This window comes from Rhinolophus sinicus, linkage group LG02 (genome assembly GCF_036562045.2).
Source record: "Rhinolophus sinicus isolate RSC01 linkage group LG02, ASM3656204v1, whole genome shotgun sequence".
In the NCBI taxonomy this organism is placed as follows: domain Eukaryota; kingdom Metazoa; phylum Chordata; class Mammalia; order Chiroptera; family Rhinolophidae; genus Rhinolophus; species Rhinolophus sinicus.
In genome coordinates this window covers 127,690,042-127,703,111 of record NC_133752.1, presented here as the reverse complement: position 1 = coordinate 127,703,111, position 13,070 = coordinate 127,690,042, and the positions used below count along the sequence as shown (strand labels likewise).

Below are 13,070 nucleotides of genomic sequence, written 5' to 3'. Positions count from 1 at the left end.
GCCTGCTAAGGTTGTATCAATAATTATCTGTGGCGAAAAAGGAACCCTTATACACTGCTGGTGGGAAAGTAAATCGGTACAGCCACTATGGAAAACAGTACAGAGGTTCCTCAAAAAATTAAGAATAGAATTACCATATGATTCAGCAATCCCTCTCCTGGGTATATACCCAAAAAAATCTGAAAACATTTATCCATAAAGATATATATACTCCAATGTTCACTGCAGCATTATTCACGGTGGCCAAGATACAAAACAACCAAAGTGTCCTTGAATAAGTGATTGGATAAAGAAGATGTGGCACATATATACACAATGGAATACTATTCTGCCATAAGAAAAGATGAAATACTGCCTTTTGCAACAATATGGATGGATCTTGAGATTATTATGCTAAACAAAATAAGTCAGACAGAAAAAGTCGAGAACCATATGATTTCACTGATATGTGGGATGTAAAACTGAAGGCAACAAAGAAACAAGACAAATAAATAAAGAAACAAAAACTCATAGACATAGACAATAGTTTAGTGGTTACCAGAGGGTAAGAGGGGAGAGGGAATGGTAGAAGAGGGTAAAGGGGGTCAAATATATGGAGACGGAAGGAGAACAGATTCTGGGTGGTGAACACACAATGCAATGTATAGATGATGTATTATAGAATTGTACACTTGAAACCTATGTAACTTTGTTGACCATTGTCACCCCAATAAATTTTAATTTTAAAAAAATATTATACCAGATAAAATTTTAAGCAGAAACAAAAATAATAATTATCTGGAAGTGAGAGAACTTCTAGAGTTCCTTTTGACTGCCAACCTCCCCATTCCCACCACCTCCATAGACAGTCATCAAATCAACCAAGCCTTTGTACAGCATGGTAGATGGTAGAGAAGGTTGGTAATTGAAACAACAGAAAAATAGGGGCATACATATGTCATCACCGTTCTTACTCCCTGACCAAAAGAGGATGGCAGATTCATTGTATCCAGGGAACATCAGAGGCAGGTGAGTGGGATGGGATGCAGTGCCTGAAGGACGATGGGTAGATGATAACTCATTCTGTCTAGAGCTAAATATCAGAGCATCATGGCTAAATCAGCCTTCTAGGAATTGGTCATTGGAAGAAACCCTTCAGAAAGGAAACTCCTACCAATTAATATGGGAGACTTAAGTGAGAGGATTTCCATTCAAGATTAATGCCAAATAGGGACAAAATAAACAAAATATTGACATCAGACATCCAATCCATGAATTATATTCAGAAGAAGCTGCCCACTGGCAGAGCTGTAGAATTTCCATTCTACCTTCAGAGTCGCTCTTAAGCTGGACCTGACCAAGCAATCACAAAACCAGTCAAATGAGGTCTATATCCTGATCTCTGAAAATGGCCACAGAGACCAAAGCATTCTATCTGGTCATTATCCTGGGACCCTGGGATCCTCACATGGCATAGTCAATGCTTTCAAGTCTCACAGATTTGGTGGTGACGTACAATAAAAGACTCAGCAAATCGTATCATTGGAGCTCTAATACAATGATTTCCTATTCCCCACTTAGGATAGGAAAGAGTTAAAAAAAAAGAAAGGCAGAGTCCTAAGGTTAGGTGGAAATCAGAAAGAAGAAACAAGGCTATAAAATTTTCTCATGGCAGAAAGGAATTAACAGGAAATAAGGGAAGAGTTATAGATACTACCCTTCTCCAACAAGCAATAGGTACAGATAACCCCCATATAACATGGCACTTCTACAACACGGTTTCGATCTAACATGATTCACGAATTGAGGAAAACACTCATACAACACGGCATCCTAGAACACGGTTTCACTCTAACATGATTTGGGAATTAGAGAAATCCCCAATCAACATGGAGCATAATAAGAGTTTTTAAGAGCAAAAGATATGTCATTCAAAATTAGGGAACTCCCCAAATAACACGGAACGTAATAAAAGCTTTTAAGAGCAAAAGATATCTCATTTGAAATTTTTCATTCGAGCGTGTATGTCATATCAGATTTGGCTGCAGAATTTCCTAAATGAAGATCCTTTCACTGAAAGAAGCACAAAGTTTAAGAAAGAACTTCACAAATGCTTAGCACCATATAATGAAATTTATAAAGATCTCTCAGCTAAAAGCAAGCAATCTAAAATAACAGATTTGTTGCAAAAAGTACAGAAAAGAAGTCAAGATAATGCTGAAGGAAGTTCAGAGGATGAAGATATCTTGTCAAAAAGAGAATGCCTTCGGTTAATGGTTAATGGTGCTTAGTAGTGATGACGAAGAAAACATTATTTAATACATATTAATATGTTATACTTTTGGTGAAAATTGCTTTAATAAAGATTTGTCTCTTAATTATAAAAATATAATAGTGTGTTTTTAAATTTTTGGAACCTAACCCCCTTTTTTGTACTAGGTCTTTGTTTCATATAACATGGATTCGCATAACATGGCATTTTTAGGAATCTAACAACCATGTTATATGAGGGTTACCTGTATTACCCTTTCAAAGCTGACGGCTTTCTTTTTTTCATTTGTTTCGTTTTCTCATTTTAAGCAGCATAAGGAAAATAAATGGTTTATGCGTAATATGCCTAAGTGTGTAAACATTAGCTGGCCTCCGTATCTGGAAAGAAAGCTCAATAAATCATCGTTTTGACACACTATCCTAGAGCCTCAGTAATAAGTGTACACTTGCAACTCTCAAGTTTAACTTTTCAGCTCTATATAATTTAACCTACTGACTTCAGGAGCAGGAGGAAACTGTACAAGATGTTGAATTAGTTTCCCATCTCACCCCTCAAGACCACCTTATACATGCATGCATACATAATGAATGAAGCTCTCCCTTTCTCTTTCATCTCATACATGATTAAATTCTTCATTACATTCTTCATTAATGACCCGGTGGCTTAGAGTGGATATACTTCTTTTCAGAAGTCACTCTGGCACTTGGAGCAGCTTGGCTGACTTCTACAGAAATGGAAAGACTTTTCCCCGTTTGCTAACTGTGGATACCAATTCAGGAAAATGAGTTGGAGGGGAGTCTGCTATGTACATGCTGACTTAGATGTCAGCCCTTACTCAAAACTGTGATAATAGTTAATAATAATATGTGCCAGGCACGCTTTGAAACACTTTCCCTGTAGTAACTCAATTTACTCTTCACAACTCTATGAGCTAGGTGTTATCATCCTCACGAACTGAAGTTGAAAGAACTATGGCACAAAGAGGTTAAATAACTTGTCCAAGACCACACGGCTAGTAGCAAACCCAAGAGTCGAGTTAGTCTGGCTCCAGGACTATACTTGTAAACGCTATACTAAATTGTTTCCCCCAACATATCACAAAGAGCAACAGATTCAGAGTCAGAAGACCCTGGTTTGACTGCTTCGGGGGTAGGGGGAACCAGCCTTCCTGAGCCCCCGTTTCCTCACTGAGATTGTTGTAAAGATTAAAGGAGATGATACAAAATTTTAAAACATTTATAACCTTAAAGTACTCTAAAAATATAAAGGAATATTATTATATTAAACCTAATCTGACTTTACAAATTATTCTCTAGCATTTCATCCATTTTCACTAATTTTACCATGAATCCGGAAACATCTGTACATGACTATTCATCTTCTGATTGTATGCTCTAGTTAACAATTTTTTAATTAAAAAGATAAACTATTTGAAGGTTTTTGCTTTCAAGAACCGAATAATCATTTTTAGGAGATTGGACAGAATATAAATTATTTCCAAAATTTCATTTTCTAGACCTATTTAAATTTAACTCTTGTCCTCAAACCTCGCAAGATAAAAGAACCTTCTCTTCGACTTTGGTTGTTGCATTCGTTTTCTGTTGTTGCCATGATAAACTACCACAAAGTTAGTTTAAAAACAGCACGTTAATTATCTGATATTTCTGAAGGTTAGAAGTCGGACACAGGTATCACTGAGCTAAAATGGAGGTGTCAGCAGGGTTGCATTGCTTTCTGGAGGCTCCAGGTGAGAATCTATTTCCTTGCGTTTTCCAATTTCTAGAGGCCATTGCATTCTGTGGTGTGTGGGCGCCCTCCTCCATCTTCAAAACCAGCAACGTAACATACCTCTGACCCTTCTTCTATTGCCACATCTCTTTCTGACCACAGCCAGGAAAGGTTTTCCATGTTTAAAGACTCGTGATTAGATCAGGCCCTCTTTGATGATCTAGGATAATCTTCTCATCGCCAGATCTTTAACCTTAATCACATTTGCAAAGCCCCTTTTGCCATATAAGTTAATATATTCACTGGGTTCTGAGGATTAGAATGGGGACATCCTTTGGGGGAGCTATTATCCACCCTGCCAAAATTGTGAACATAGGAACAAAACCCCCAATTTTGTATATTAAAAAGTCTTGTCAACATATAAAAGTTTGAGGGTGAATCATTACAGTGTCCTGAAAAACCTCCAAATCATAACAGCTATTACAACAGAAAGGAGATAAAGTCCAGTTAAGCTGATTTCAGATAAAAAGAAAGCCTGACAAATGGTTATTGAAGGGTAGCCAAGCTACATCAATAACAAAACCAAACAATAAACCTGAAAATCATCCAAAATGAGGTGATAAATCTGTACTCAATGTACCTGCAGTTTATTATTGGGAATGAAGAACCTTCCTTCTGATTCCAGTCTATCGTTTTTGAGAACTGAAAAGTTATAGTCATATACTATTAGAGACTAGATAGACATCAGAAAACAGACCTTCCTTTCTATCAAAGTTAGAAAAACAAAGAGGCCCTATACCTTTTTAAAGGTAAGTTAAACAAATAAAAGCAGCAAAGTGTCCCAAGTCTTGCATTTGTTTCAATGGCAACAGGGATTATGTAAATGGTGTTGAAGAAGGGTTGTTGGTATATCTCGATGGTGACGAGTTCCATCAGTGCTTCTGTTGGGGACAGGGCAAAGCAATGAAGCCAGAGAGAAATGGATTCCCTGAGGACGGTGGCCTAATTTTATAGCTTGTACACTTACCCATGGTATTTACATGTTTACAAAAACCTAATGGAAGTTTAGGCGCCACACATGGGGTCCAGCTGTTGTACTCAAGAAAAGCAAAAGCAACACCAATGAGTCTCATTACAGCCTGTTTTACCATTTCCATAAAATTATGTCCTGTTATGCAAGGGCCAGGACTTCTAAGCCACCAAGAGACTCTGAATTCACAAGGATTTGCTTTATGATTTGAGGATTTGCTAAAACAGAACAAATTTAATTATACAGAGTCCCACTTTGCAAGAGAGGTGATCCTTACTATAAAATGTGCATCCTTACAGCATGGGTGTGACTCAGGTGGGTTTATTTCCATTTAGAAGACTCAGCCATTGTTAAGGAGATAGGAGCAAGGTCTAGATCCCAGAAGAAGTTATTAATGAGTTCAAGGGATTAGGGTCATCTCCAAAGGAAGCAGAATTCAGGACAAGACTTCAGTGAAGTAAAAGAACCAGAGGACACTTGTGAAATCAAGCCAATCAAGGAGTGGATGCAAATGAAGAAGATTGGAGAAACTGGAGAAGCAATCTAATACTTCAGACACCTGGACCAAGAAGATTCTCAAATACTCCCACCATGGGTACATAACATATCAGGCTTAGACAGTCAAGACTTACCCATGGACAAAACCTGATAAAGAATAAGACCTCTAACAATCTATGGAAAGGGAGAAAATATTTGCAAACTGTATATCAGATAAGAAGTCAATATCCAAAATATATATGGGACTTATACATCTCAATAGCAAAAAAAAGGTGCGGGGGACTCAAAACCCAATAAGCTAATTAAAAATGTGCAGAGGCTCTAAATAGGTATTTTTCCAGAGAACACATACAAATACATGAAAAGATGCTCAAAATCACTAATCGTAAGGGAACTGCAAATCAAAGCCATAATGAAATATCACCTCACGTGATAAAATGGCTATCATTAAAAAGATAAGAGATAGCAAGTACTTGCGAGGATATGGAGAAAAGGGAACCCTTGTACACTATTGGTGGCAATATAAATTGGTATAGCCACTATGGAAAACAGTACGGAGGTTCCTCAAAAAATTAAGAATAGAGCTACCATATGTTCCAGCAATTCCATTTCTGGGTATATATTCGAAGGAAATGAAGTCACTGTCTTGAAGAGATATCTACAGTCCCCATGCACAATGTTCACTGCAGCATTATTCACAATAGCCAAGACAGAGAAACAACCTAAGTGTCCATCCATGAATAAATGGATTTTAAAAATGTGACACACACACACACACACACACACACACACATACACACATTCTCTCACACACACTAGCATATTATTCAGCCACAAAAAAATAAGTAGTTCCTGCCATTTGCAATAAGTGAAATGAGTCAGACAGCGAAAGACAAATACTGCATTATCTCACTTATATGTGGAATCTATTTAAGAAAGACAAACTCATAAAAAAAAGAGTAGAATGGTGGTTTCTAGGAAATGGGGACATGAGGGAAATGAGATGTTGGTCAAAGGGTACAAACTTCCAGCTATAAGATAAGATCTTGGGATGTAATGTACAAGGTTGGACAATTACATGCGCGAACTCATCCTAGAAAAAGTGCTACATACCTCATTGCTGAATATCACTATGGTCACCTTCAAAGTACTCCCCTTGGGAAGCTATGCACCAGTGCAAGAACCTAGTCCACCCTTCAAAGCAATTTTGGAACTCTTTTTCTGGAATGGCCAGCAGAGCTGTCGTTGTATTTCCATTGATGTCCTGAATGTCATCAAAATGTCTTCCTTTCAATATTTTCTTTATCTTCGGGTAAAGTAAGAAGTCATTGGGGGCCAGATCAGGTGAGTAGGGAGGGTGTTCCAATACAGTTGTTTGTTTACTGGCTAAAAACTCCCTCACAGACAGTGCCGTGTGAGCTGGTGCATTGTCGTGATGCAAGAGCCACGGATTGTTGGCGAAAAGTTCAGGTCGTCTAACTTTTTCATGCAGCCTTTTCAGTACTTCCAAATAGTAAACTTGGTTAACTGTTTGTCCATTTGGTACAAATTCATAATGAAAAATCCCTCTGATATAAAAAAATGGTTAGCAACATCCTTGCAACAAGTTCGTGAACTTAATTGTCTGACCTCGTATAACATGGTGACTACAGTTGGTAATGCTATATTTCATACTTAAAAGCTGCTAAGAGAGTAGAGCTTAAATGGTCTTACCACACACACACACACACACACACACACACACACACAATTGTAATTACATGAGGTGATGGATGTGTTCGCTAACCTTATTGTGGTAATCACTTCACAGCACATACACATATCGAATCATCACATTGTACACCTTAAGCTTACACAATGTTATGCCAATTATATCTCAATAAAACTGGGTGAAAAAAGAATAAGATCTCTGCGTGACTGCCAGCCTTGGTCATGAGTATGATGGGAATTTTGCCTGCAAAGTATGTTTCTTTGGTACCAGTATGAGAATGAATCTGCAAAGGTAAAGGCTGATACCACCTATTCATAACAGATCCAAACTTGCTCCTCTCCCAGCGCTCAATCCTCTCTTTTAAGTATCATGAAATGATAGAATACCTCTGAATCGTTGGCAGAACTGGCAGAGTTTGCTTGTGAAAGTCGCAGATCAGCAGAGTTACCTCTCGGACCTCACCACCTACCTCTCCCCGCTTGCCTTCTTTTTGTTCCCCAAACACGTGGAAGCATGTGCACCTTAGGGCCTTCACATGTATTGCTCTTTTTGGCAGGTACAGGCTTCCACTACATGGTCAAATGACTGCCTCCTTCCTGTCAGCTCAAACCTGGCCTCCTCAGTGAGGACTTGGAGGATTGCCCTTTCGAAACGACCTTGTTCTCCCCAAGGCATTAATCGCATTACATCGGAGCTCATATTGAAATCTGAAATCGGGTTTTTAATCTGCTTACTCAAATGGCGGATGCACAAGGAATTTTCTTGTCATTTACTGTGTTATATGAATAAATAAACAGTCAATTGTGCTTTTCTTGAGAAAACCTGTGCCTTAGTTAGGCTGAAGTTTCAACACAGAAACAGGAGACAGAAACATTGATTTAGGGTATTGAGTATTTGAGTATTGGTCAGTGCAAAAGAGCCACTGGAGACTTCACCATTGTATAAATGTACAAGGGGTTGGGATGGAGAAGCCAGGGAACTTCATAAGCAAACAAGGTCTCTGAACCAAAAGTCAACCTTGGCTGTGAACGATAAGGTAGATGACCAGTAAAAAAGCATAAAATAAAATAAAAATTAAACAGGCCATATTTTCCATTCCTTTGCAATTATTACAGTACTTTTTATTTTTAACTGACCAGCTATATTTAGTTGGCAGAGCTGTTTTCTCATCTCTAGGTCTGGTTTTTAAAGATAGTCTTCATTTTGATGAAAATCTTCATCACGAGCTCCTTGTGACTGGATGTAACATTAAAAACAAAAAAATCCAAACTACACATATCCAAGTAATGCAGGCTTTGGGACAATGAGAAGACAGGACTGAGAGTAAGGTGACTGACATTATGGGGGCCTACAGAAGTTCCACTTATTCATTCAACGAAAACTGAATAGTCTCAGGTACTGTTTAGTAAATTCAATCAGTGAATTTGGCAGACCAAGTTTCTGCGGTTCGGGGTTTATTTTCTACTGGGGATAGGAGGAGAGAGATTAAAAACTACATTTTCTGGTCTGCAGTTTTGTCTTCTTAAAATCTGTGGGTAGACTATGTTATCTGCAAAGTTCCTCCCAGCTCTATATGTTCTGAAAGAGAGGAAAGAAATTTTGGGAGGCTTAGCAGTGGTGATTTTAAGGGCGTAAAATTACGGATGATTTCTATGTTTCTCTTTTTTGACGTTGTTGTTTGTCACTGCTTTCTGATTTTTTTTTTTTTTTTCTATCCTGAAGATGCATTACATATGAAGTAGGAAAATGTTTAAGAAAATAGTAGAAAGATTTGGGGCATTGGTTCTCAGTGACCTGAAAGTATGTCATTCATCCATTAGCAATGAGAAGTGTAAATGGGAATAATCTCACCTCTCCAGTGACTTACTTATTACCTGATTGTTAGCTAATAAGGTTTGGGGAAAACTGCTAAGGGAATCTTGCTGCTCCTTTTCTCATTACCTGTGTGTGTAATGGCTTATTCTTCTGTGAACCCTTGGAGCTCTCTCTACCCAGTCTACTTAGGGATGCTCAGGCACAGCTCCTGGATCCTCTCTCTCTCTCTCTCTCTCTCTCTCTCTCTCTCCACACACACACACCCTTCAACATTTATATTTCAGTTTAAATGTCACCTCCACAAAGAGGCCTCACCTGAGTGAGCTAAGAATTTCATGCCTACCTTAGACTCATCATACTGACCCTGGTCGTCTCTATCGTATCTTTATTCTACTCTTTTCTTCCAGAGCAGTCTTCTCACCTTGTCATTTCATAGGCATTTCTTTTCTTTACAAGCCTATTGTCTGTGTGTCCACAAGTCTGAAGTTCCATCATGAAAACAAGGACGGTCTGTTCTGTTCCCTACTATATCCCTAAGGCCTAACTGACACTGGTTGAGTAAATGAATAAATGAATGAATGCATGAAATGTCTCCTTTGTCCTCTCTCCGTCGCGAGTTATTCCCGCACACCGGTACGCTGCAGCCAGTTCTTTACCAGCTCACAGAGACAACTGTTAAATGTTCAGCAATTTAGTAAGCCAGGTATTAAACTGTTAGTAGCTTGAAATCAGCTATCCTGAGAGTGCCGAAACCATGGACACCAGCAAATGCTAAGTGTCAAGCCTGTTTTTGCCCAAAGAGCTGGTTTACAAGCCCACCACCGCTCTCTTCTCTTAAATCCAACTATAAATATTGATGCTACCATGGCAGAAAGTATGGACCATAGGTTACTTTAAATCTTTCAATTAAATATGAAATGCTAGAACTACTAAATACATGCCATACAATTATTTTCCTGTTGGGACTACTTGGTCTTTTATAAGCTACATTATAACCTAAAATATGTGTCTCTGATCTCCTAAAGGTTTCGTTTCTGTTTTTCAGATCCTTACGTGAAGATTCATCTGATGCAGAATGGCAAGCGGCTGAAGAAGAAAAAGACAACAATCAAAAAGAACACACTTAATCCCTACTACAATGAGTCGTTCAGCTTTGAAGTACCTTTTGAGCAAATCCAGGTAATGTCGAACCTAATTTTCTTTTCCCATTCAACTTCATCCACATAAATTAAGCACACAGACCTTGTAAATTATCAGGGCACATGCCTTCCATTAGAATTGCTATTCTTATTCCCATGCACATTTGCTGCTCAAGCTATAGCAAGAAGGAAAAGATAAAACACACAGCACAGGATGTGCTGATTCATCAGCCCAAAACAGCTGGCATTCTGTTGAACAGAAATAAAGTAGGAAAGAGAAAATCAACAGAACAACTCTGCTAACCTAAAAAGTACATACACAAAGAGTAAAAGGCCAAAAGCAAATGAGCTTTCACTATTTACTGCCAGTCCATAATATGTAATTCTTCATATCACATCTTTATAGCAAAAAAAAAATACAGATAAGAGAAATATTTTGGTTGGTGCTAAATATGCCTCTTTAATCTTTTATCATTAAAACACAATTCAAAATAGAAAAATTAGGCTAAGTCGTATTTTTAATTGTTTAAATTCAGCTTCTTGTTTCTGAGTTGGAGTGGATGGGTATTTTTGTAAAGATGGAATCTTAATTTGCTAGATAAAAATTGTTATGATAGGAAGCATTCTATTAAAGACCTTGTGGTTAAAATAGGATGCTACATAGAGCCGCAATGATAGTATATGATCTTTTAATAATTTTTAAATACATTGAAGGTTTCCTCATCTTATATCCATAGTGAGACTATTGGAATCCAAAGTTTATACCCAATAATTATGGGCTATTTCATACTAATCTGTAATGGATATCAGACAGTCAGATTGCTTAAAGCAACACTACTTTTGTTTTGTTAAATAATTGATGTGGGTCCATCTTTTCAATAATATAACAGTTTGCAAGTAATTTGAAGGAGAAGTGAAGGGTAGGCCTCAAAACTACACTGCAACTTGAAACTTTCTGAAGGTCCAGAATAACAAAAGTCAGCAGATATTTGTTAGTTCCATATTTTCACTTTTAATCTATTCTTAGAATATAGGATTTTATGAATTAATCACACCTTTATTCCATGAAGATTAACATAATAGCTACATTTATTGTATATTTATTTAGTGCCTCGACCCAAATTAAGCACTTTACATGCACCATCTCATTTAATCCTTATAATAACCTTGTGGGAGAGTTTCCATTATTATCCCAATTTTATATCTAAGGAAACTGAGGTTTAGAATTTCCTCAATATAAAACAGGGACAATAACAATTGGCATAAAGTAAGATTATGCCTGGAAGAGCACTCAGAAAAGTGCCAAGCACATAGGAACACTCAGTAAATGGTTCCCATCATTATTATTCACAATGTTGACATTGTCTCTTTTGCAAATTAACATTTTATTAGAAAATGGATCTAACAACAAGATTAAAGCAATCTCGATATCAGCGCTATCCAACAGAACTCTGTGGGGATGGAAATGTTTGTCATCCATGCTGTCCATCACAGTAGCCACCTGCCACTTGTGGGTAACGAGCACCCCAGTCACTAATGTGATCAAGGAACTTGATTTCATTTTAATTTATTTAAATTTGAACAGCTACTTTCCAATTGTGGCTAGTAGGTACTATATTGTATAGGGCAGTTTTTTAAAAATCAAGAATGCCACCATCCTCACATTGGTTCATGCTTGTTCTTTTTTCTAACTTTTCTCATATACATGGCAACAAATTACACGTATTTATTAGGTTGGTGCAAAAATAATTGCAGTTTTTGCAATTATGTTTAACCTTTTTAACTGCAATTACTTTTGCACCAACCTAATACTTTCAACAGCTGTTACATAAGTAAATAACATTGCAGAAGACATGGATTCCCTGTCCGCAATCATTTGTTCACTAGCCTGAACCAGTGAGCTCACTGCTTTTGACCCACTGGCAAACCTCTAAGATATTCAATCTTCTCCAACAACTTATTTCACAATATTTGTTCAGTGAACCCTTTTGAGTTCTAAGACTTTCTTCCTATGGAAACTAATACCTCCTGGCATTTTGTTTTTTAATTCCACAAAACAACAGAAGGCAGCCCATGGAGATGAAAAATCCTACTGCAAACCTTCTCCTTTGAGCTACATGTCTATACCTTTAAAAAAGAAATAGTAAATGTCCCTTTTCAACTATAAATTGCAGCAAATGTAAAGCACATTAAAAATAAGGCATACATTGGGTTTCTGGAGCAGCATTTTGGAGGAGAGAACAGAGACAGTCAGGACAGAGATAGCCTGGGCCCCATCCATATACAGTAAATCAGGCACAGAAATAACGAGCAAGCCTTCGACTGCATCCCTCTTTCCCTGCCGCTGGAGTCAATTTGTTCTGTTCTTTTCTTCCCGCCCCCACCTCCACCCCAGGAAGCCGCTTTCCTAGTCTTTGCATCTCCCTAGAGAAAATAATTGAGCATTTTACATGCTATAATAGGGGTTTAGATTTCCTTTACCCGAAGGTTATAAGATTGTCTTTCTGTCTCTATCCCTATGAAATATAAGAGAAGCAAAATATGCTGATTTCCAAAAGCACCTGAAAATGTTGCACTCTCCTCACCCCACCCCGCAAAAAAAAAAAAAAAAAAAGACGTGTATAAACTACATCAGCAGCTGGAAAAATTAATCCAAGGCTTTCATAAGGATATTCTCTCCTGAGGGCTATTAATCAATACATTCCTAGATGAATAATCAAAACTCACTCCAACCTCCAAAAACCCTTGTTACCTTTGTGCACAATGCCCTGAATGTCCCCCCACCCCCCACCCCAGTCCCCACTTTCCTGCCATATGACTGCATCCTGATGAATTCTTCTGGGAAAAGTTCTCAGGACCAAGCTGAGTCTGTTCTCAGTTCCAAATACCTGCCTGTGG

At 37.8% G+C, this 13,070-nt stretch overlaps 1 protein-coding gene across 3 annotated transcripts in view; it reads left to right on the top strand.

Annotated features, from left to right (window-relative positions):
- The window catches only part of SYT1 (synaptotagmin 1), a 505,880-nt gene that overhangs the window by 488,411 nt on the left and 4,399 nt on the right, over positions 1-13,070 (top strand). For all 3 annotated transcript variants that reach the window (XM_074325375.1, XM_074325377.1, XM_074325376.1), the window contains one exon: positions 10,079-10,212. In XM_074325375.1, coding sequence (XP_074181476.1) covers positions 10,079-10,212 — 134 coding nt within the window. The remainder of the gene's footprint in view (positions 1-10,078; positions 10,213-13,070) is intronic.